At 37.7% G+C, this 27,095-nt stretch overlaps 1 protein-coding gene across 1 annotated transcript in view; it reads right to left on the bottom strand.

The window, feature by feature from the left end:
- The window catches only part of ESP (separase), a 223,359-nt gene that overhangs the window by 18,932 nt on the left and 177,332 nt on the right, over positions 1-27,095 (bottom strand). Inside the window, exon 20 of the mRNA XM_089385190.1 lies at positions 10,934-11,131. Within this exon, the coding sequence (XP_089241316.1) occupies positions 10,934-11,131 (198 nt within the window). The remainder of the gene's footprint in view (positions 1-10,933; positions 11,132-27,095) is intronic.

The following is a 27,095-nucleotide window of genomic DNA, read 5'->3' as shown; positions in this document are numbered from 1 at the left end:
ACATCAAATTTGCAACGGAATAGAACAGAATTAAAGACACATTCACACACAATTAAACACTATTTTTCTAGGGAACCTAACTGGGAAAACCCCCTACCTGATTATTGATAGAAACTAAGCATTAGATCTCTTACAAACACAACTTATTTCAATCTGGAAACAAACTTTTTTTCTTGCCTTGAACTAGGCTTGAAACCCTTAAAAGATTGCTGATCCCTATCTGCTTGCTATCAAACTCACACGAGCCTCAACACACAAGCACCAGCGTGTGCTCTCTACTACCTTGTCTCGCCAACTCATGCTCACAAGACAATGATCAAATTGTGCTTTCGTTCCTCCTTATAATCACATTGATTAGGATATTACTAGCAACTTCTATTGGACGAAAGTCGAACTGTTGATTGACTAGTTAACAAAAGCTCACTAGTTGCGTTAACTCGTCCTTCCTACAATTTAGGACTCTGACTCAATCAACTCGTCTTTTATCCAAAATAACTCACACTAGAAGATAATAAACTCGGTCGTCCATTAATTAGCACTAGTCAACTGCCTCTTACACTCCTAAATTTTAGGAACATGCCCTACTTTTTAGGAATTAGCTCCTAACTCATGGGAACTCATGCAGGCTCAAGGAGAAACTCGTTGTGGTTCTTTTGATTAAGGCACAAATCAAAGAACTGTTTCTCGCCAACATTTTCAGCACTATTTTCACCAAACTCCTTCTCCCGTCCACCTTTAATATAAAGGCACACATCATTTGATCTCCACCTACAATGAACATGAAAGGATTGAGCTTCGTACCTCTTAGCCTTTGAAATTCTTCTGCCAATCTCCTTTGGACAAGAACTCATTATTTTATCAAGCTCCTATTTCATGCAAGCTTGAGTCCAAATGAATACAGATAATTTGCTAGCAAGAAAGAACTACTTTAAACTAGAATAAACTCAAAAAAATGAAAATACTTATACAACAATCTCATCAACCTCCAATTCATAGAATATATATGACAAGACATGCAACAATGATGTTAAAATACTCATATCTTAGTAAAGGGATAGAGCCATTCTCGACCAAGTCCAAGGTGGCATCGGCATCTTAAGGGCTAAGTTTCCTTCTGATGAAATGGAACAGGGAACAGATTTCTAGTGCAGAGCATCCGAAGGAGATGGAGTTGTGGGATTAGGTATCATAACTCAATCTCATAAATAAGCAATCTGTTGGAAATAGTGAGAAGGGGGGTGAATCAATATTTAGTCAATTAATCAATTTAACCATCAACAATTCACAACATTAATCATCTGAAATTGAACACATGAACACAAAAGATTAATAACCGGGAGAAAATCACTTTCAACTATTCTTAATATATAAAGAGTACAATCAAGTCTATCAGCTTCAACTAAAACTTTTGTAGGCACCGATCTGCAAGAGACACCAATACCCCAATTGAGCACCAACTCATTCAATTCGTGGGCACCAACCCACAGGAGACCCTAATCCCCAGCTGAGCACCAATTCAACTCCAAATTCTACTTTGGATTTGTCATCAATTGCTTCTTCCTCAGATGGTCGTCCCTTCACCATGCAATCAGTAGATTTCTACTCGCAACTTTTATTACAGCCACCTGGCCTGAACACTGCAACTTTGTGCTCTTCAACTAGACTTAGTTCATTAACTTGACTTCATTTGGCTTCTCTTCAAATGTCCAAAAATGCAGCTCCTTCAGAAGCCTTTACTATTCACTTGTTCAATTGTCTTTGTCACACTAAGGTTTGCCCTTTTTGGCAGTCTTTCAAACATTGTAGTCTTCTCACAAGATTGTCACTTCAGTCATAATGAATTGATCTACCAATCAATACGAAGACAACTAGTGTGTTATTACAACAATGGTTCAATTTTATTCTACCCCTTCAATTTTATTCTACCCTTCCACTATAGTTGCCAGACTGGATTGTCAAAGTTCTGCTACAAACTCGGTTATATAGACAATACTGAACCTGGACTTTCGCCACATATGACATCCTCTGTCATATCTGCGGCCTCTGCTAGCTTGTTATAGATGAATTGTCAGGCCAGGGTAACTCCAGACTTGCCAGAAGAAAACTGATTGATTGATTTCATTAGGTAACTATTGTTTATATACAAGAATGTGACTGATCAGTTCATCTACTTGATGATTGTTCACATTCCGGGTACACCCAACCGCTGAGGATTAGGTGTCAACAATTCCCCCCCTTAATCTGAAGGGATGTTGGTGAGTCCAAGCATCGTTCTGAATCTTTCAAGCTTTTCTCTTCCAAGCGCTTTGGTGAAGATGTCTGCAATTTGCTCATTTGTGGAACACTGACGGAGATGGATTGTTTTGGCCTCAACATGATGTCGGATCAGATGATATTTAGTATTGATGTGCTTAGTACGATCATGGAACTTTGGGTTCTTGGCCAACTTTATTGCAAAGGTGTTGTCAATCATGAGTGGGGTTGATTGTACTTGTTTTACCTGCAAATCTTCAAGAATTTTCCTGAGCCACACAATTTCTTTCGTTGCTTCAGCTGTTGCCACGTATTCTGCTTCTGTTGTGGAATCTGTTGGAACTGATTGTTTGCGTGATCTCCAAGAGACAGCTCCTGATCCAAGACTCATAGCATATCCTGAAGTAGATACTCCAGTTTCTTTGTCTCCATCGAAGTTTGAATCAGAGTATCCAATCAAGCTGAAGTCGTCCACCTGTGTATACTTGATTCCAAGGTCTTGAGTTCCCTTCAAGTACCTTAGAACTCTTTTTGCAACAGACCAATGTCCCTCACAAGGCTTTTGCATAAACCTCGAGAGGATTCCAACAGCAAATGAAATGTTTGGTCTGGTAGTAGTGAGGTAGATGAGACTTCCTATAAGCTGTCTATACTTTGTTGCATCCTCAAATTCCTTTCCTTCAATAGATGTGAGCTTTAAGTTTTGTTCCATTGGAGTAGAAAGAGGATTGCACTCTGTCATGCCAAATCTGTTTAACAAATCTCCAATGTATTTCTTTTGAGAAAGAAATATGGATTTTGGATGTTGGGTTACTTCAATGCCAAGATAATAATGAACATAGCCCAAATCAGTCATTTCAAAACTTTTTCCTAATTCTTTCTTTATGGATGCAATATAGCTTTCATTGTTCCCTGTCATTAAAAGATCATCTACATATACCACAAGATATACAACTGTTTTGCCAACTTTCTTGACAAATAAAGTTGCATCATCAAGATCAAAATGATTGAAGTTGAGTTTCAGAAGATGCTCTGTTAGTTTTTCATATCAGGCTCGTGGTGCTTGTTTGAGGCCATACAAGGACTTCACAAGTTTGCACACTTTATGCTCATGTCCTTTCACAGCAAATCCTTCAGGCTGGGACATAAAAACATTCTCTTTTAGATCTCCATTCAAGAATGCAGTTTTTACATCCATTTGATGGACTTTCCAACCGTTCTGAGCAACTAGTGCAAAGAGTGTCTGGATCGTGGCCCATTTTGTTGTGGGGGCAAAAGTTTCCTCATAATCGACCCCTTCCTTCTGTGCAAAACCTTTTGCCACGAGCCTAGCTTTGTGCTTGTCAAGTGAGCCATCAGCTTTCTATTTGTTCTTGTAGACCCACTTGCAGCCAATTGGTTTGGTTCCAAATGGAGGATCAACCAGCTTCCAAGTGCCATTCTTTATGAGGGCATCATACTCCTTTTGCATCGCTTCTTTCCATTCATCATGAGACGCAGCTTCTTTGAAGGAAGTTGGTTCAAAATCTGTAGACAAGTTCAATTCACAATCATAAGTAACATCCATATCAACAGGTGAATTAGAGTCATCTACATCACCTCCATTTTGTCGTTTGAATTTCTGGTTCCTGTTTTTCCAATTTCATCAGGATGAACACTTTCAAGTGTCTTTGTCAGCCACTTTGGGGGACCTTTCTGAGATGGTCCAGGCTGCTTTGTTGATTGAGTTGGGATTGAATCAAGATTGAGTCTCCCACTTCTATCAATTACATCACTTAAAGCATCATCCGTTGTTGGAGTTTCATGCAGGGGAGATTGTTCTTCAGAAGAAGATTCCGCATGTTGTTCTAGTATAGGAATCCCCCCTTCAAGATGTGGAATCTGATTATCAAATTCTTGAAATGATTTTGTTTTTGCGAATCTATCCAAGCGATCAAGTTGCCGCTCAACAACATTGTCAGATTTGGATGATTCAAGAAAAATGACATCTCTAGATACAACAAACTTTTTATTTACTTCATCATAAAGGCGGTATGCTTTAGATGTGTTTGAATACCCCAGGAAGATACACTTACGACTTCTAGCACCAAGTTTGTTTCTATGTACCTTTGGTATTAAAGCATAATAGGTGGAACCAAAGATCCTGAGATGTTTTACCGAAGGAACATGTCCATACCACAATTCATAAGGAGTCTTGTTTCTTATAGCACTAGATGGACATCTATTCTTTATATATGCAGCACATAGAACAGCATCAACCCAAAACATTATCTTTACATTTTTGAAGAAAAGCATGGATCGTACCATATTCAAGATTGTTCTATTCATTCTTTATGCTACACCATTCTGTTGGGGATTATAAGGCACAGTTGTTTGATGTTTGATCCCATGTTGGCGAAGATAGTGTTCAAATTCATTTGATGTATATTCTTTTCCATTATCAGTGCGTATAGACCCAATATGAGATTGTGCATCATTTTCAATCCATTTATGAAAATTCTTGAATGTTTGAAAAGCATCAAATTTGTTCTTCAATAAATAAACCCAACAGATTCTGGTGTAATCATCAATAAATGTCATGATATATTTATTTCCATTTGCAGAAGGAACAGGCATTAGACCACATAAATCTGAATGAACGAGTTCAAGCTTCCTATGTGCTCTTGAATGTGAATCATGAAAAGACTGTTTGCTATGCTTTCCTAGAATGCAAGCATCACATTGCTTATGTTTTCTAGGAATTGTAGGCAAACCAGCAACACCATTTTTCTTCAATAAGCGGAGACTGTCATAGTTTAAATGTCCAAATCTAGCATGCCATAATAAACTTGATGGAAGTGTACCTTCTTCATGAGCAGAGGTTCCTTGCAGTTTGAGAAGCCTTTCTTCTTCTATTCCCCTCATGACAAGTGAGTGGTCAGAAGCTTTTCTTACCTCAAGCTTGCCATCAAACATATGAATGGAGTGACCTTGCTGGCGGATGTGGACCAAGGACAGCAAGTTTCTCTTGAGCTGTGGGAGATATAGAACACGATCCAGAAGAAAGTCTGGAAGACCAGGCAGTTTAAGCCTGATTGTGCCAAGCCCTGATGGCTTGATTTTTGACTAATCTGCAAAGTATACTGCTCCATCAACATTGTCAGTGAAATCTTCAAAAAAATCTTTCCTATGAGTCATATGACAAGTTGCTCCTGAATCAAGCAACCAATCATTTTTCGAAGAAGCAAGTGAAGCATTAAACAAATCTTCATTTACTCCAATGTTACATTGTGCCTCAATATAGTGAGCGGATTCAGGTGCTTTACCTTTGTCTGTATCATCAGTTTTACCTTTCTGCTGGTTTCTTTTCTGCTCAATTTTGTCCCACGGTAGCTTGCATGTAGAAGCATCATGTGATCCATTTCATTTGCAGCGAATGCAATGCAGATCTGCCTTTTCTGCTTGAGAATGTCTGCCCCCCCTGCCTCTGAAGTATCTTCCTCTTCCTCTTCGTCCACCTCTTCCTCTTGTAGAATCTTGAGCAGGATGCTTTTCTTTATGAGCAAGGCAAACAGTCTCTTCAGAAGATTCAGGGACTGTCTTCTTTCCAAAGGCTTTCTCTCTTTCAGCAAACTTTTTCACAAGAGAGTCAAAGGTTATATCTTTAAGATTTCCATTTGCTTGTAAAGACTCAAGATAATTGGAGTAAGTAGGATAGAGTGCCTTGAGAAAAGCAATAAGAGGGATATCCAGCTCAACCTTAGTAGATTTGATATCATGCATTATGGATTTTACTTCAGATGCAAGAGCAAGAGGATCATTATTTTTTAGTTCAAGACTGAAGAGTTTAATCATGAGCTGAACAACTTCAAGTGCAGAATGTGAGTCATAAAGTTCTTTCAGCTTTTGTAAAGCTTCAAAGGCAATTGAATATGATGAAATATGGCGACTTACTTCTTCATTTACAGATGTTGCGATTAATGCATAGGCTTTGCTGTTCTTGTTTTCCCAAATGACGATCTCTTTGTCTGATGTAGGTTGTACTGGGTCATTGTCTCCTTCTCTGACACACACTCCTTTCCACAACTCATTGTAGATGAGGGTGTGTTTTACCATCCGGGACCATTCAGGATAGTTCTCCTTGCCAGTGAGAACTATCCCTACCATAGAGATGATTGAATACATTCTGTAAAAAATGCCTCTGCTGATAAAAAACTTCTGTTGATAAAAAAAAATTCTGCTGATATACAGTGAAGTAGTAAAAAAAGTAACAGATTTCAAATACTTTTATGTACTGTTTCTTCAAATCCCTTCAAGTATCCTCATATAATATATCCATCACATTCCAAATCTACAACTATTCAAACAGCGTCCAAAAAACCATTCAAAACTTATTTAAATAGCGTCCATAACTCAAACGCTGGTCAATGTAACCACAGTGCACACATATATACAGCGTTAGTGCACATATAAAGCACCGCCACAGCAACAGCGTTAGTGCACATATACATATTCAGCACCGCCACAGCGTTAGTGCACATATACAGCGTTAGTGCATATATACATATTCAGCACCGCCACAGCAACAGCGTTAGCTCAGCACCGCTATCTCAGATAAAAGGAACACCGCATATAAAGTGATCATAAAAAATTTCAATGTATTGTAAATACACCAGCATGTAACTCAACGCACATACAAATTCAACGCACAACAACATGGACCATCACATACCATTCAAGGCAGCAATTAACACATGAGTATAAGGTCAGATCAACGGTCATACAATCCATGCAAACGACTTACGTAGAACGAATCACCATAAGCAGCTCGGTCTTGAACGCAGAGATGAAAGCCAATGTACATGCAGAGAAACAATATTGCTACCAGGTCACAAAATTCTCAATGAGAAAAGCCATCTTCCAAATTATTTACTCGGTTGATTGAGTTCCAAAGGCTGTGAATTTATGCTCTGCAGTTCATTACTGGAAACTTGTGACCCTACTGCCACCAGTGACCGTTTCACAAATTCTCTTGCCACTGAAATTTCATGAAAACTATGATCCTCTTTATGAAAACCAACGTCTCTTTCCTCATCCGCTTCAAATCTTCAAGCAATTGTAGCTCGTTACAGAAATCTTCACGCCGCCTCTTCGGCTCGGCGAAGTGGATCAAATGCTCCACAACTTTATGACGCAGCAAACCAACAGGGCTATCTACACAGAAATTTGTCTTGCAGGCGAGCTCTTGTTTCTGGGTTTCTCTTGTCTCATTCCAGTTCTTGCCGCCATTCGGACATTCGCTTGGCTCTAGGCTCCACGACTTTCACGCCGAAAATCGCAGGACAGATTCAATTGTAGAGGAAACGCACGACCTCCACCGTGGCTATCCATGGTGATTTCTGACGATGAAGATGCAACTTCATTGATCCGATGGGTTTCCACCTCCAGAAAACGATCAGAGTCGTTTGAGGACAGAGCACTGGCAGAGGCAGAGGCGTTAACCAACGGATGCAATTACACTAAAACCAGCAGGCAGAATATGGGATAGAGGAGTTACAAGGCACGCCAAAAAAAGGAACCTGGGACCTGCGCTCTGATACCATGTCAGGCCAGGGTGACTCCAGACTTGGCAGAAGAAAACTGATTGATTGATTGATTTCATTAGGTAACTATTGTTTATATACAGGAATGTGACTGATCAGTTCATCTACTTGATGACTATTCACATTCTCGGTACACCCAACCGCTGAGGATTAGGTGTCAACATGAATTAACATACCTTGTCATCATAACTGGTCCGTCACTATAACCAAACAATCCAAAGTTTGGGAACCATACCTGTCACAACGATAAAGCTCATACCAATCTCAAACTCTTATCGAACATTAGAACATATGTTTGCTTACTGTATATTGTTGTGACAGATCAACAGTTCCACGAGGCTTTCTATCTCATCGCAGTGTCAACTTGTATTATCAGTCTGACGAGTCAAGGTTTTGACGATGTCTGTGTCAATTTACCAAAATTTACAACGTCAGGTTGCTTGTTCAATATGAATCCAGCTTTTGTGGATGTATTATTCTATCCAGAGCATGCACTTATTTCAATACTACCTCCATTGAGAACCATAAACCAAACCAATCACAATGGAGCCTGGACAATGAAATAATTTCACGTGCTAAGCTCAACTTATCTAAGAACAGTGCTTGACTACAGTTATAAACAATAGATTTGATCCTCTGCCACTGTAAACAACCCACTGGTAATACCTGAAATAGCTTGATCGTCTCACCACAGAGATATCCTCACAGAGATAATTATTCCTAGACCGCGGACTCACACCAGAACTGTATAGTTAGTTTGTTATACCTCAGAACCCTTTGCTTCCTATCTCAAGATTTTTTCTCGACTAAATTAGAAGACTTATGATCCAGTCACGTTGAAATGGCATGTTCAGGCTCAATACGTATAGAAGTCCCTGCATCTATATGTTGGGAATAACAATTGTCGTTAGATCAAAACCCGCAGGTGTTAGTCAACAATTGCATCCCCAGAGATAAGGATCCACGATAAGTGGTTAGTCCATGTAGCGAAACACATGGAAAGCGTTGGTTTATCCAATGTCCAACAATCCCCCACGCCCAACGCGAGACGGGTGTGTATCGAAATCGTGACCTACGCTCTGATACCACTTATTGAGAATCATGATTGTCGTTAGACCAAAACCTGCAGGTTTTAGTCAACAATCGCATTTTCAGAGATAAGGATCCACGATAGGCAGTCCATGTCACGAAACACACAAGGAGCGTTGGTTTATCCAATGTCCACACTATAATTTTTAAGAGCCAACCTGTAATTTACTTGGAGCCGACTTGTATTACTTTGAATATTTGTTCTATCTTAAGGGCCAACCTTAGGAGAGGTGCCATTACTTTTCTATTTCATTCTTTCTTTTTTTACAGACAGTGTCACAGGGTTCGTCGAACCTAAAGGTTGAGGTCCGAAATTCGTCGAATTTCAAAAAAAATCTTAAGGTTCGGTTCCTACTGCGTGCATTATTATTATAACGACATTCATATTGTTATTACCCTAAGGTTTAGGTTCCAGAAGGTTCGGTTCCTGCTGCTGTGTCCTAACTTGTACAGTATTCCACATAATCGTCCCAATCTCCCAGTGAGCTTGTGCGCAATTTCCGAGTCATGGTTCAAATTTTTTTTACTAACGCGTTGACATTATTATAATTTTACAAGTATTATAATATATTGCAGTATCAAAATCTGCGTAAATACATTATGATGTGTTAAAAGCATTATATTTTAAGGCGTCAACATTATTATAATTCTATAAATATTACAATGAACTGGAGTATTGAACTCAACATACATGTATTACAGGCAATACAATATGTTAACACATTACAATGTATTGAACTCAGCTTATATGAGGCATTACAATGGGCTAATGTATATTTATTATTATTATTATTATAATAAAGATAAGTTAACATAATTTAAAAATTATATATTTTTACAACAATTATTTTTAATATATTTTAAATTATATTACATTAACGAAATTAGGGTATTGTTATTTTAAATATTATAAAATAATATAACTTATATTTACGGAAAATTATAAATTTATTGATACAGTATATCATAAAAATTATAAATATATATTAATTGTAAATGAATATAAAAGATTTATGTAATTTTAATTATTATATATATATTTTTAAAATTAAATACATGAACGAACCTAATGGCGAACCTCATTCGAATCTCATCGAAAAATTCAAACTCGAATCGAACTTAATTGTAATCGAATTCGAATTCGAACCCGAACCATGTGACATTGGTTACAGATAGTACATTTTCACACTTAACCATACTCTTCTTTGTATGTCTCCCTCCCTGATATTCTGAAAAATGGTGCAGCAATATCATTCACTAAACCAAAGAGAACATCTGTGGAAAGGGTTCTCTTGTGGGCCTTTCAACCATCTGACTTTGACCATGGTTGGCTTTGACCATGGCTGGCCCTTGTTTTGACATCAATGACAACATCTCAAGTTTCAACGCAATCAACCCAGGAGACAAAAAATGCTGATTTATTAGGCTTCATATTTTTTCTGATTTTTTAGAAGCCTTGAGCTTGTTGTTCCAAAGAACCAGAATTCTGGAATAAACAAAAATTACAGTTTTGCAGAGTTTTGGAATAAACAAGAAAATTACAGATTTGAAAGGCGTGTACTATATGCAGAGAGACTGTAGACAATAGTTATGATATTACGGTTTTCTGTCTATATATGAATTGATCCAGTCATTATGAATATCAGTAGGAGGAAGCATGAAAATTTTCAAAAAATTATAAACAAAGTAAACAGTTTCATAACTTGTGAGGGCTTCAACCAGCCTTTTTCAGCAGAATAAATTTTGTTTCATTTAGCCAAAAAATTACTAATGATATGTTGGCAGGCATTAACTAGTTTAACCAAGATCAAATAGAAAAAATTTGAGAAGACCTACCCATGAATTCAAATACTTATTTAGATATGATTCCATAAATAAAACTTGTTAGCCCAAAAGAGTTCATTGTTTTCATGAATATCACAGAATATATCATTTAGCAAAATATGAAGCAATTGAAATAAATGAAAATTAAATTATACATCATTGACTAACAATCAATTTAAATTTACCTCACTTTCACAAGCTAAGCTTTCAAGCTTTGAGTCCAAAACAATAAGATGTTGCTGACGTAAAGTTGTTCCAAGAGAAGCTTGATGAAAATACGCAGCCCAATGACTTCTAGAAGGGTTATTACCATGCCTCACAGGTAAGGAATACAACCCACCTGATTCTAAGGGCAGATGCAGAATAGCTAGTAACATGGATACCTGCACCCAAAAGTCATCAAAAATGGCATTTAAGTTCCCAAAATGAGGAATGTATCAACAAATTTCTTTCGATATCAAACAAGTAAAAATATCTAACAAATACCAATTTCAACCTAAGAACAAATGTTTCAGTACTAAATTATAAATAAGATCTCAAAAATACTAAATTTTTCAGAGAGGCATGCCTCCCACTTCAAGTCTCAGCTTCAAACTAAACCAAGATAAACTATATTGATTTATCCAAAAAATAAAAATTTATGGAAATTCGTTTAGCTAAATAAGAATACCTGAGACCTCCGAAAAACAGTAACTGCTAACCAGACTTATAGGCCTCTTCAAGGCCCACACCTCTAAGGAGCAGTAAACAAGATGAGCAACAATCTTTGTTGAAAACTGAGTCAAGAAAAAAATAAGATAAAATGCAAGTGTGAGACCAATCTGAAAAATAGTCTAAAAACATCTAGGATGGGCTGCAAACTCTCCCTGGACAACGGCATGCAGTACAGTACTCTTTCTCTTGATGATATGGCAAAGATAAGAATCTGTATGCCCTCTATCTTTGCCCAGTCTTGGAAATGTTTATCAAAACATTGTCATTTGAGAAAGCAAGGGACCCATACCCCTGTTTGAACCAGGGTTGGACTGCTTTCCACAACTTCAATCTAGGCCTTGAGAACTGAACTCCCAAGTAGGTATAGGTTATGATGATGTCAAACTCCTCTCCCGGTAACAAAAAATGGAAATTTGTAAGGTCACTCTTCAAGCCATGGAAGATCAGCACCTTGCTTTTACCCAAGTTGACTATCACCTACCACAGATCACAAAATCTAGGTGGGACATCCAACAATCTCTATCAACCCTTTCAAGTAGTGGCCAAGAGGAATACATTATACAGAAAGGAGGATGGAGATTAAAACTTGAAGAAGAAGACAACCATCTCCAAGCCAATTATACTCTTGCATGGACCTACCTCATCAATATAGATTCAAAAAAAGGTTAAGGAGAGAAGGCACCCTTGCTTCACCCAAATGGTGCTCCAAAGTCCAAACAAAATCACAAAGTTTGTGCACTATGCTAAGGAAACCCTGGATAAGCTCATAGAGGTGCATGATGGTTGTGACAAGGAACTTAGATAGAGCATTGTTAAGAAGCTATTGAAAGAAAGCCTCCCTCAAAACAGATTCAAAAGCTTTTTGAAAGTCTACAAAGTAACAAAAGACACCGTTGTGGTATCTTGCCTCTCCGATGATGGCTCTAAGGGTAAGACTATGGTTAAGAACATGTGCATCCTCCTTGGAGGTCATAGGTTCAAAACCAAAGCGGGTAGGATTTGTATATGTAAATTGATTAATATTGGCATGTTATGATGAGGCTCGAGGGGTACACATCCCTCTAGAATGGGACCCTCCAAAAAATTGATGATGGGAAAGTCTTCGGACTTCTCGACCCTTGCCAAGTCAAAAACTCCTTTTAGTATTGGTGTGTAGGTTGTCAATACTAGCTTCACCCAAATTTACCATAAATAAAAAAATAAAAAGTAAATAAATAAATATTAGGGTTTTAAAAGTAGATGCACTAGAGCATCCCCCCTTACTCCTTCATTATCCTTCCTTGGAATTTTGTGCCATAAAGACTCCATTAGACCTTGTAGGATAAGGCACTGGTCCCAAAGTATGTTGATCAAGCTTAAATCTAAATATAATGCTTTCCTTTTTCTCTCCTCAACAACCGAGGCAGCCGCTAGGGTCTAGCAGCTAATTTATGTGTAAAATTTGTCGTTTTATTGCTTAATGATGGCCTTAAATTGGATTTAAATAGGTTACTCTCTAAAAATCATATACAAGCAAAACCTATAATATTCCTACAAGGAATTTAACACTGATAATCAAACAAAGCACCATATGCAACACAAAAATTCAACATGCAATTAGACACCCAGAAATTTGCCAAAAATTGTGCCAAGCATACCCATTTTATTAATATATCAAAGAGAGCACAAAGATGTATGGAGTAGGTGCACCTGGGCTTGCAAAAGCAAGCTACACAAGTCACAGGTGATAAAATGTGTTGCCCGGGTGATAGGAAGTACTACTCCTTCAACCCCTGCACTGGCCCAGAAATTATGTTGTTGTCTAGAAAGGAACTGGAGTTTGGCCCCTCTAGAGTCCTCAAAAAAATCTGTGAAATTAACAGTGGCCTCTCCTCACCAAACCCACAAAGACCCAGAAAGGGTTTGGCCATGTTACGACTGCCGGAAATACCCCCAAATAGTGTGAACTCCTTCTCCAGCTGGGTGTTCACACCCCTATGAATTTACTACCCAAATGACCCCCAAAATCCTAAGAAATCCCTCAAATAATTCTCCCTCTTACCCCTAGCAAAACTCACCCTCAAACTCTCAGTCAAGCCTCCTGCAACAAGTGACTGCACAGGCCCAATCAACCATCTTTGCACATGCCCAGAAAGAAGAATTTGGGCTGAAAGATGGCCACCCAATCAGCTCACCAAACCACTGCAAAAATGCTACCAAATGCCAAAGAAATGTACTCCTAAAAGCCTAACGCTATCTCTCCACAACAATGTGTGGTGCCTTTCTACGCCCAATCTGCTCCAAAGATAGCTCAAATTTTCTATAATATCTCCCAGAACAACTCTTCAAGTGTAGCAATGGCTCCCGTAGGGTGTCACTCGAAGTCCACAGAAGAAGGAGGTGAGATCTCCCCTCGAAAATCTCAGTGTTGAACAACACTTCGTAGACTTGACTCAATAGCTCAAGCATATTGTTGTTGCCCCGATGGTACAGGCACCGCAACAATGCTCAGGACGAGGGTTGTCACTCTGATCCCCACCAACTTCATTCTAGTTGTCTCCCAACAACAGGCTAAGGCGGGTAGACCCTATGAAATGAGGCGACGAAAGACAAGTTGGGAACCAACTTGCATGGGAGACACAGATGAGTGGCATAGCCACTTGGTTGAAATTAAGCAAAATTATTGATTAGATATAGATTTTCTATTATGAAACTGGTGCCTTAATGGAGTCACAAATTCTTGCTTTCTATAAATTGGAACCAAATGACAGGATGGACACCCATTGCTTGAATGTTTGACTAACCTATATGATATTCAAGACCTAGGACCTATGTGAGATGCAGTGATCTTGGTAAATTTTAATTAGATGTCTAGTCTAAATGTAACATTTTCCCCAATTGTTTTGAGAAGCAATTCTCAAAGTAAGTTATGAAATGGAAGCCAACAAGAAGCAGGTAGTGGCCTAATTAATGATACCTCCCCCTGTGTTCCACTCAACTAGTGCCTTCAGTGTTGCAGAGATTGTGGCTCTGACGACTGCAAGGTCACTATGTTAACTACTAGGAGAAATTGAATCTCTCAAGCTAGTGTGAAAAGGGTTGCCCTATATTTCTATCAACCTAGCTTATGCTAGGAGGTAAATTATTAATGCAAGCTAGATCTAGGATGCTAAATGCAAGATGATGAGTGAGGTTATCTTGAATTAAGATTGTTTGAGTTTCTTAAGTACTTAAGTTATGATTACTCTTTATGCCAATAGTACTTAACAACAATGGGAAAAATGATTTTAATACAAGATGAGTGCTTAACGATACAAGTGCAAAATTCAACTATAAGGCAATCCACAAGATGCTTAAGTAAATCAAACTATCCACCAATAATTACCAACACAAGATATTGTGCCAATTCAACAAGATTAACTTTAGATTTTGAGTGCAAAGTTAGACAACCTTTAAGACCAAGATGAGATAAGCCAATTTCAGATTTATGACAGTCTATATCAGCAGTAATAATTCAGAAATTCCAGACTTTATTAGTGTTATGACAACAATGAGGAAGCCACTTTAAATCATGAAATTTTGCTCAACCATGAAACATAAAAAATTTCAATGACCAGCAAATGTAAATTAACTTGTTTAGCCCACTTTATGATGAAGTATTCAGTGATATTTCAGATATGATATATTTATAACAGCAATAAATAGATCACAGATCAGCAAACTAATGAGGCCCAAAACAGTGCCCAAGATGTCCAAAAATAGTAAAATTTCACCAAATCTTGAAAAAATAATTTTTAGAGCTATTTAGAATATGTGATTCAGAAATTTCAGATCTGATCTAATTTATTACAGAAGTAAATAGATGACAGATCAGAAACCCAACAATGCTTAAGACAATCCCCAATATCCAAAAATAGTAAAATTTTGCTGGAAATTGAAAATTAATAATTTTTGGCCCCTTTAAGTATTTGATTCAGAAAATTTTGCAGTCTTGATTCAGCAATTCACACAGAAATTTCCAGCAAGCAAAAATTTGGATCTAGGTCAAATCCAAGATGCCCAAGTGGTCGAAACTCATGAAAATTAAGACTTTACAATTTTAAGTGATTTTGACCACTTGGGCATCTTGGATTTGACCTAGATCTAAATTTTTATTTCCTAGAATTTTCTGCATAAATTGTCAAATCAAGCTTGAAAAAATTTCTGAATCAAATACTTAAAGAGGGCCAAAAATTTTGAAGTTTCAATTTCCAGCAAAATTTTACTACTTTTGGATATATTGGGGATAGTCTTGAGCATTGCTAGGTTGTTGATCTATCATTTGTTTACTACTGTAATAAATAGATCAGATCTGAAATTTATGAATCACATCCTCTAAATAGCCCTAAAAAATAATTTTTTCAAGTTTTGGTGAGATTTTACTATTTTTGAACATCTTGGGCACAGTTTTGGGCCTCATTAGTTTGTTGATCTGTGGTCTATTTATTGTTGTCATAAATATATCAGATCTGAAATATCACTAAATACTTCATCATAAAGTGGGCTAAACAAGTTAATTTACATTTGCTAGTCATTGGAAATTTTTATGTTTCATGGTTGAGAAAAATTTCATGATTTAAAGTCGCTTCCTCATTGCTGGCATAACGCTTATAAAGTCTGGAATTTCTGAATTATTGTTGCTGATATAGACTGTCATAAATCTGAAATTGGTTTATCTCATCTTGGTCTTAAAGGTTGTCTAACTTTGCACTCAAAATCTGAAATTAATCTTGTCGATAGAGTTATCTTGGGCTTCTAAGTTTGAATTGGCATAATATCTTGTGTTGATAAAAGCATCTTGTGGATGACCTATAGTGAAATTTTGCACTTGTATCGTTAAGCACTCATCTTGTATTAAGATCGTTTTTCCCATTGTTGTTAAGTATTATTGGCATAGAGAGTAATCATAACTTAAGTACTTAAGAAACTCAAACAATCTTAGTTCAAGATAACCTCACTCATCATCTTGCATTTAGCGTCCTAGATCTAGCTTGCATTAATAATTCACCTCCTAGCATAAGCTAGGTTGATAGAAAAATAGGGAAACCCTTTTCACACTAGCTTGAGAGATTCAGTTTCTCCTAGTAGTTAACATAGTGACCTTGTAGTCATCAGAGCCATAGTCTCTGCAGCGCCGGTGGCACTGATTGAGTGGAACACAGGGGGATGTATCATTAATCAGGTCATTGCCTGCTTCCTCTTGGCTTCCATTTCACAACTTATTTTGAGAATTGCTCCTCAAAACAGTTGGGAAAAAGGTTACATTTAGACTAGGCATCTAATTAAAATTTATCAAGAACACTGCATCTTACATAGGTCCTAGGGCTTGCATGTTATATAAGTTAGTAAAGCATTCAAGCAGCGCGTATCCATCTAATCATTTGGTTCCATTTTATAGAAAGAAATAATTTGTGACTCCATTAAGGCATCGGTCTTATAATAGAAAATTTAGATCTAAACAATTATCTTGCTTAATTTCAACCAACTAGCTAGACCATTCATCTGTGTCTCCCAAACAAGTTGGTTCCCAACTTGTCTTACTTCGCCTCATTTCATAGGGACTACCCCCCATAGTCTATTGTTGGAAGACAGCTAGAACGGAGTGGGCGGGGATCAGAGTGACAACCCCAGTCCGAGCGTTGGCGCGTTGCCTTTACAATACGGGCGACAACATTTTCTAGCACTGTTGTCGGGGACGAGTTTGCTCATTGTCGGCGTTTACGACAATCTTCACAATCTTATAATCATTTTTGCCATTCATTAGCCCGTCAAGCAGCCAAACGTTTTGTATCGCAGTTGTTGGGGACCAAATTATTAGACTTTGGTCTTGACGACACTCTCATTAGTCTTCCTAATCTTCTAATCTTCTAATCTTCCATCATTCTTCATCTTCTCATCACCTTATAATTTTTCCTTTCACTAATCTTATCATCTTGTTCATTCACACTCTTCGCACCTAGACGTTTACATTGGTTTCCTATTTGGGTGGCGACTCCACTTATTCACTCATTCCTTTTAGGCAGGAAGCTCTACTTGATATCCATTTGCTTGATCCTTGACTAACTTTTTAGTTTTTAACTTTTGGATCTTAGAGCTAGATTCATGTTCAAGTGGCGACTCCACTTCTTTCATTTTTTACAAGAATTTCTATTAGAAGCTCCCTTCTTGTGGATCTCTTATTTTCTTGTGGATCTCTCTCTCTCTGACATCCATCAACTTCCCTTTCCCCTTAAGCAAGTCATCTTCTTTTGGAAGTTATTTGATGAAACTTTTGACTCCTTACAATCAATTTTGAGGCCTTTGAAGATAAATATGGAAATCAAAGGGGCCCACCTTGTCCCTCTAGTACTGGGCAAAAATTTGAAAGTGGTCATCAAGAGATTGTGTCGTATAGCAAACCTTGCATGAAATTTCATAATGAATTCACTTATGTCATTGCAAGACAAATCCTCGACAGTGGAAAGGCAAGGATGAGTTGTCAAGTTGGTAGCAACAATGAAAAGGAAAAAGATAAGCAACTTATCAATGAGTTAACTCAAATAATAAAAACCATGGAACTTAATCAAGAGAAATTGATCGCAGACCGTTCTAGGGATATAAAAAAGTTGTTCACCAAATTATAAAAATGTGATGAGGAGTTAGAAAGCATGAAGGTCAATCACTTCGATCAAGTGGCCGACATGCAAAACAATTTGATCAATATGGTAGCTAATTATAAAGAAGAAATGAATTCCATTCAAGTGAATTATGATAAAGTAATAAAAGACATGAAAATCGGTTTTTAGAACAGGTTGTCAGCTATAGAGGAAAGGCATGATGAGGAGGTAAAGATCATGAAAACTAATCACTCTAATCAAATGGCTACCATGGAGGAAAAGTGTGCTCGAGAGATGGAGGCTATGAAATCTAGTATGCAGAATCATTTGATTGCCATAAAAACAGATCATGTCAAGTAATAAAAAATATGGAAGTTGGTCAAATGTGTCTCCAGAATAAGTTGTTGACCATGGAGGAAAGTCATACCAAAGAAATCAATGCTATGAAGCTTGAAAACTCAGATCATATGGGTGCCATGAGAATTGAAAAGATCACTTTTTAGAATAAACTACAAATAATGGAAAAGATACAAGTACAAAAACTTCAGCATGGATCAAATAATGAAAGAAACAAATAGTCTATGATAGATCATAAGCCTCCTGATCCACCAGAGCAGTTCCCATCTCATTGCCAGGAGGTTACTTGCTCCACTCGATATAGGTCAGCTGGAAGTACCAAAGTTGAAAAAGAAGCTAAGAATGGTCAGGCTTATGTGTCACCTTTGACTGAGTACATACATAATAAGATTGTGCATACTTCAGATTCTTCAAATCCTTCATCCAAGAATTCTCAAAATCAGGACAAGAAATCTACAGTGGTATCATTATTGATATCACAACCCAATGGAAAGAGAAGTAAAACACAGAAGAAAAGAAAAAGGAAGAAGTTTGATGCGATGCATAAGATGGCCGAGAGTAGCTCAATATTCAGATGAATCACAGAGCTAGCATTTTCAGAATTTAGCATGGCACATCCGAAAAGCAGCCCATAGACTTGCCGGAGTTTCGGTAGATGCTCAATATGCATCACGTTGATGACATTTGATGCCATAAGGAATCATTTTGTATAGTATCTCTAACCCTACTCCCTTTTTATTTCATGTCGTTAGGTAGTGTATTTCACGCATCTACATTATGTCTTTTATATTTCATTTGGTTAGAATAGATTTTCTATTCCAACGGTATTTTCTATATATGCATGATGATTTCAATGTTTAATGGATATCTATTTAAAGGACTTTTGTTTCCTTGGATGCAGGATTCTAGGATTCTCACGTTCCTATTGAAGAAAGTATAACTAGGTTTGGTTTTCATAATGACATGATCTTTGTATTTGATGTAATAAAAGACAAATTATTTTTGTAATCTTGCTACATGGGTTTCATGAGAAAGAAGTGTCACTAGGTGAAAGACTTCTTCTTCTTCATGACTTCAGGATTTATTTCTATGTCAAAGAATCGTGTCATGAGTCTGTGTAAATGTATACAAGTCTTCAACAAGTGTAGCAGACCTCCAAGCCCAAGATCAATGCCTCAAGAACAAGCACAAGAAGTTTGCTAGCTAAACAATAAAGAGATGTTAATGTCAACTCCAAACAAAATGAATATATTAAATAAATGGAAGTCATGTCGGCTTGGAATAAGACATGACTATTCACACTCACACGTCAGCTCAATATGAGAACACTCACCACTATATATACTCATGAAGGGTCAACGAAAATCATATGAAAAAAAAATTGGATGGTTCTGAGATTTTGCATGGAGTAAGGGAGCCACAGTGAAGGAGCAACCGCAGTCAAGAGGAAAAGGAGCCGCAGTCAAGTGAGGTAGCCGCAGTAGGAGCCACAGTCATAAAGAAGAGGGAGTCGCAGTCAAGAATAAGGTGTTAGGATATTCTAATGCATAGGAAATAGTTAAGTATAACTTGGTCTAGTGTAGAGTTACGTAAAGTCTGTTTTTTTGCTATGTACTTTTGTAACTTACAATCCGACGGTCACGATATGTTCTAGACATGAAGTGATCCGACAGGTTCATTCTCTCCTTGGTATTACTGACACTTGATCCATGGCTTAACACCCAATTGGTCCATGATCTCTATTTAAAGATCATGGAGGGTCATTTGTAAGGTGACCATTCAAGAAAGAAGCTTATGTAAATTTTCTTTTTTTTATTAATAAATTGCATCAAGTGGCTACGTTGGCTCAGGCCGTGGATTGTTTCCATCTTTGAGGGTTTTAACCATGTCAAAAATATTGTTGTATTGATCTGTGATTTGTTTGTGAGCAGTGTCCTTTGGTGTTCTATCTGAAGAACTTACCCTGTAAATTCCTACATGGTATCAGAGCTATTTGAGCGCCGCATCCGTTGGTGATCCAAATCCGAAGTGGGTACAACTGCATCCGACTATCATTTCCTAGATCTATTGTTTCTGACTGCTTTCAGGCCAAGAGGACTGTTCTATTGCGTTAGGAGCATCTATTCCAGTGAGGAAGCCCTTTCGTTTCATGCAAAAAGGTTTTTGATAGCCCTAGCTACGTCATTTTTAAGATCTGGAGGTACACAGTCTTTATTTGCAGTTTTAGTTATTCATCTCTCTGTTTATTTCGGTTTATTTAGCTCTCTGTTTTTTATTACCAAATCTATACCTTTAATTTCTACGTATGCTCTTTGCCCTGCGACCCTGTGCGATCTGGGCAAACCAGAAACAGAAAGGAAAGATTTTTCTCATGCGAATGCTCTTTTCCGCCGCACCTTAGTGTGATCTCGGAAAATCAAAAGCATTGAGTAAAATATTTAGTTTCCGAAGAAAGCTGAATTCAAGCCATAAGGTTTGGTTTTTTTTGCATATTCGTGTTGAGTTGTGTGTTTTTTTTGTTTTGTACGCAAAAGGGCTTTTTCAAGCAAGCATGCACTCCAAAGCTTCAGTGACTAAAAAAAGGGAAAAAAAACCCTTCCTCTTTTCCAAAAGTTACTAACCTTTTAAACTAGCTCACTTGGTCCAAAGTTACTTTATGAGAATAGAGGTCTTGCGTTCAAGTCTTTCTTTTTGTTGAGTTAGTTTTTCAAAAAGCACATGTAACTTATGTTTTAAAGTTACTTTATGTAAAAGTGTTCTTACCCATTATAAAAAGTGAGTCACTTATAATTCTAAAGTCTCTTTATCTTTTATTTAAATTACAATTCAGTGGGCATCTCATAAAGTACCATTGTAAAAGTGACTTTCACTTATTTATAAAAGTCGGTCACATAAATTTTTTTAAAGTGAGCTAATTAGATTAAGTTTGGAAAGAGGGGGGATTTTTTTTTAAATATAACATTATCATTCAGTTCCGCACATCCACATACTTCATCAGCATCTTCAACAACTTTTCTTCAAAAAGCCATAACTTCTTCATCCAGAAGCCGTTTTCAGAGGCATTTTTTTTTAATCGGCCTAATTTTTTGAGATCTTTCCATTGGAACACTTAGTTTCAGCATTTAAAGCTTCAGTTTCTGTTAAAATGGAAAGTCCATGCCAAGTTATTCTTGACAGCACCAACTACCTCCAATAGGTGTCCTACATGGAGGATTTACTTAGAAGTAAAGGCCTTTATAGAATAGCATCAGGCCAAGAGTCTAAACCTAAATATGAAGATAAGGCAGTCAAATGGGAAAATAAGCAAAATCAAGCACATGGATTGATAGGGATGTCTATTTCTCCAGATCTTAAATTCCATATCGCAGAACTTGATACCCCTGAGGAAGCAATGAAACAGCTCAATAAAGTTTTGGGAATTAAAAATGAAATTACAACCCATCAACTCGAAAATGAGTTGCTTATGTTGGACCCCAATAATTTTTCTTCCATTGAAGATTTTTTGTCCAAGTTCAAGACCCTTAGACTTCTCTTGGAAAGTGTTAAGATTAAGAAAGAAGATGGTTGCCTTATCTATTGCATTCTTACTAAGTTAGGACCAGCCTACTCTGTGTTTGTTTCCACCTTCCATTCTACTAGAGAAGCCTTTATTTCTCAAGGACAAGCCTACAAGTCCCCCTCTTTTGATGCCTTTTGTAATTCTTTAATAAGAGAACAAGAAGAACTCTTACATCTTGGTCTTCTTAATCTTGGAAACTCTTCTATGAAAGCATAAGAGAACAAGAAAAACTCTTACATCTTGGTCTTCTTAATCTTGGAAACTCTTCTAAGAAAGCCTTAGCCGCCCAGCAGCAACCAAGTTCAAATAATCCTAAGAAGCAGCATCCTAAAAAGAATGGTCCTAAACCAACCAAGGGTCCTAAGCACTTTTAGTCTCAAAATGAAAAATCAATTCAACAAAATGATAAGGCAAATAAAAACAAAGGGAAGAAGACTAATAGACATTTCAACTTTTGTAATCAAGATGGCCACTTAAAATCCAAATGCTTTAAGAAGATGGAAGCCTTGGAAGCAGCAATGAAGAAGCATAACATCCATTTGGAGCACTCTTCAACTTCAACTTCATCGTCAGGAATAGCACTTTCTGCATGTGGTTGTCAAGCATCTCGGTCTGGTTATGCACTAAATGTATCTTCTTCTTCTCATTCTCATGAGTGGCTCATTGATTTTGGAGCTTCTTATCACATGGTCAAAAACAAAGCCATGTTTTCTTCTTAAAATGATTGTAACACCAAAAATATATATGTTGGTGATGATAGATCTCTTAGTGTTGTAGGGATTGGAACTATTCATCTAGATAATGGTCAATTTAATAATGTATTATGTGTTCCAACCTTATCCTGCAACCTTCTATCTGTATATCAGATAACTCATTCAGGTGAAGGTAAAATCGTTGAATTTTCACCTCATGATGTTGTATTTAAGGACCTAAGAGATCCTAGACAGATTTTAGCTAATGGCATTGTTGATGATTCTACAAGGTTGTATAAGTTTAACAACTTTGGGTCATCAACTCTTCCCTCGGAATTTGTTGCTCATAATGATGAAGTGAGCAAACTTTGGCATGAGCGATTTGGTCACTTAAACTATCGCTCCCTTCGAAATCTATGTAAAGAAAATAAGGTGACAAGTCTTCCTATGGTATCTTGCAGAGATGGTGTTTGTTCCGAATGTGTACTCGAAAAACATCATCGGGATAGTTTTGAAGTGCATCTTGGCACACCTCAGCCCCTTTACAGCTTGCCCATAGTGATTTATGTGGTCCACTTCCAATTGTTTCATTCTTTGGCTACAAGTATTTCTTAACTTTCATTGATGATTTCTCCAGACGCACTTGGGTATACTTCTTAAAACTCAAAAGTGAAGTATTTAACATGTTCTTGGCCTTTAAGGCCTTTTGTTGAGAAACAATCTAGACATCAAATTCTTAAGCTAAGATCTGATAATGGCGGAGAATATGTTAACAACAAATTCATCAACTTTTGCACTGAGCATGGAATTCAAATGCAACACATTGTTCCATATACTCCACAACAAAATGGTACAGCTGAAAGGAAGAATCGCACCTTAAAGGAAATGGCTAATTATATGCTTCAATCTAAAGGACTTAGTCTTAATTTTTAGGCAGAAGCAATTAACTGTGCAAATTACATAGTAAATCGCACTCCTACTAAAGTTTTAAAGAATATCACTCCAGAAGAAGCATGGAGCTCAATTAAACCAGATGTAAGTCACTTTCGTGTTTTTGGAAGTGAAGCATGGGCCCATATTCCCAATGAGAAACATAAAGCCTTAGAACCTATGAGTGAAAAATGTATTTTTGTTGGATATTCTGAAGATGTCAAAGAATATAGACTTCTTTCACCTAAATCCAAAATGTTATCATTAGAAGAGATGTAAAGTTTACTGAAAATATATCGGCCTACGAGCCTAGTTCGGCGGATGTGCCACCTCTCTCTATCCCTTCTACTTCTGAAAATATTTCTTCCTCAGATGATGACAGCGAGGATGAGAATCCTCCCCCACCTTCTCAAGATCCTCCTTCAGCTCCTCAACTTCCAAAATGGGTCTTTGCTACTCGGGATGCAGCAGCTTCTCTTGCAGGTGATCCTACAAATCAACGACATACATGTTCTCAGTTCGATAGAGTCTCGTCTTTACTGGCTCATGCTTCAGCGAATTATGATCTTGACACCTTTGTAGAAGCTTCAGGCCATCCAGATTGGGACGCAACTATGAATGAAGAATATTGCTGACACCTAATCATAAGGATTGGGTGAACAACTGTAATTAATGTAAATAAATAATAGAAAAGATGGAGAGTCACCGGGAGATGAAATTAATAGTCACTCCCTCTTGTATATAATAATGAACAACCTGAATGAATAACATGATTTGATTTGAGGAGTTACCTCCTGGTCTGACATGGTATCAAAGCCAGCGCCATTTTTGCCTTCCCTCTTTAATTTGTATCTCCTATTCTGCCTATGTTCTAAATGCTATGCAGACTGACATTTCTCTCATTATTATTCTACTGATTCTGGCTAGCCTGGCAGCCTTGACGCTACCTCCCATCTAAGAATACACAGTCATGGTATAACGCTTCAAAATCAAGCTGGCATTTTTTAGTAATGGTATCTCGTGGTATCTCGTGGTATCGATGTGCTGAACATCGCGGAAACGTGGTATCGTCCTTCTACAGCACCATCGGCCATACCCCATCTCATGGCGCCCACCGTGGTATCGTTGTGGTGAACGTCGCTCCTCGTTGAACACTGCCTTCTACAGCACCCTCGGCCATACCCCATCTCACACCCTCCTCCACGGTGAACGCTCCCATGGCTAATACACAGTCGAATTTTCGTTGCACGTTGAACGCTAGTGCGGTAGCTGCTCCATGGTGAACGCTTGGTATCAGCGTTCATACCTTTGATCACTGCTGCTAAACACACCCTCCTCCCACGCTGCGCTACTCCTCCCACACTGTGGCTGCTTCCATACGGCCCCTTCTACCACGTTGTCGCTGCCCCTCTTAACTCGCAATGTCAGTCCCACCATTCGCAGTGCCTCCATATAACTCATACACCGCTCCCAGTCCATACAAATTCGCTCCTCCATATAAATAAATCTGTTTTTTTTACCTCCGCTCTATACATATCATATTGTAATTGTTTTACCACCAGAAGTACAATATTTTTTTTAAATTGACAGCAGAAGTATTTTTACAGCACTCATATTTTACAATGCATTCAATCATATCTATTGTGGGAGTAGTTCTCACTAGCAAGGAGAACTATCCTGAGTGGTCCCGGAAGATAAAACACACCCTCATTTTCAATGAGTTGTGGAAATGAGTGTGTGTTGGAAACGAAGACAAAGAGCCAGAACAACCTACCTCAAACAAGGAGTTCGCCATTTGGGAAAATAAGAACAGCAAAGCTTATGCATTGATTTCAACATCAGTAAATGAAGAGGTGAGTCGCTATATTTTCGCCATTTTCAAATGCTTTCGAAGCCTTACAAAACCTGAAGGAACACTACGACTCACACTCTGCACTTGAAGTTGTTCAACTCATGATTAAACTCTTCACCCTTGAATTACAAAATAATGATCCTCTTGCTCTTACATCAAAAGTAAAATCTATAATGCATGATATCAAAGTCACTAATGTTGAACTGGATATTCCTCTGATAGCTTTTCTAAAGGCACTTTATCCCACTTACTCAAACTATCTTGAGTCATTGCAAGCAAATGGAAACCTCAAAGATATTACATTTGACTCCCTTGTGAAAAAATTTGCTGAAAGACAAAAAGCTTTTAGGAAGAAGACAACTCTTGAGTCTTCTAAAGAGGTTGTGTGCCTTGCTCATAGAGAAAAGAATCTTGCTCAAGATTCTTCCAGAGGAAGAGGTGGTCGAAGAGGAAGAGGAAGAGGAAGAAATTTCAGAGGCAGGGAGGGCAGACACTCTCAAGGAGAAAAGTCAGATTTGCACTGCATACGCTGCAAAAGAGATGGATCACATGATGCATCCACATGCAAGTTGCCTTGGGACAGAATTGAGCAGGAAAGAAACCAACCCAAAGGTAAGACTAATGACAGAGGGAAAGGTAAAGCACCTGAATCCGCTCACTATATTGTGGCACACTGTAATATTGGAGTAAATGAATACTTATTTAATGCTTCACTTGCTTCTTGGAAAAGTGATTGGCTGCTTGATTCAGGAGCAACTTGTCACATGACTTTTAGAAAAGATTCTTTTGAAGAATTTACTAACAATGTTGATGGAGCAGTATACTTTGTAGATAAATCAAAACTCAAGCCATCAGGGCTTGGCACAATCAGGCTTAAATTGCCTGGTCTTCCAGACTTTCTTCTGCATCATGTTCTATATCTCCTACAGCTGAGGAGAAACTTATTGTCCTTGGTCCACATCCGCAAACAAGGACACTGCATTCATATGTTTGATGGCAAGCTTGAGGTGAAAAAAACATCAGACCACTCACTTGTCATGACGGGGATAGAAGAAGAAAGGCTTCTCAAGCTGCACGGTACCTCTGCTCGTGCACAAAATTTCTCATACAATTCTCATTATGAAGAAGGTACATTTCCATCATGTTTCTTATGGCATGCTAGATTTGGACACTTGAACTATGACAACCTTCGCTTGTTGAAGAAAAATGGTGTTACTGGTTTGCCTACAATTCCTAGGAAACTTAAGCAATGTAATGCTTGCATTCTAGGAAAGCATAGCAAACAGTCTTTTCATGATTCACATTCAAGAGCACATAGAAAACTTGAACTCATTCATTCAGATTTATGTGGTCCAATGCTTGTTCCTTCTGCAAATGGAAATAAATATATGATGACATTTATTGATGACTACACCAGAATGTGTTGGGTACATTTATTGAAGAACAAATCTGATGCTTTTCAAACATTCAAGAACTTTCATACATGGATTGAAAATGATGCACAATCTCAATTTGGCTCTATTCGCACTGATAATGGAAAAGAATACACTTCAAATGAATTTGAAAACTATCTTCGCCAACATGGGATCAAACATCAAACAACTGTGCCTTTTAATCCCCAACAGAATG

Source organism: Pinus tabuliformis, chromosome Q (assembly GCF_031772625.1).
Source record: "Pinus tabuliformis cultivar Carrire ecotype Pingquan chromosome Q, CPIR1, whole genome shotgun sequence".
NCBI lineage: Eukaryota > Viridiplantae > Streptophyta > Pinopsida > Pinales > Pinaceae > Pinus > Pinus tabuliformis.
The sequence above is the reverse complement of the archived record's forward strand: the minus strand, read 5'-3'. Positions and strand labels throughout refer to the sequence as shown.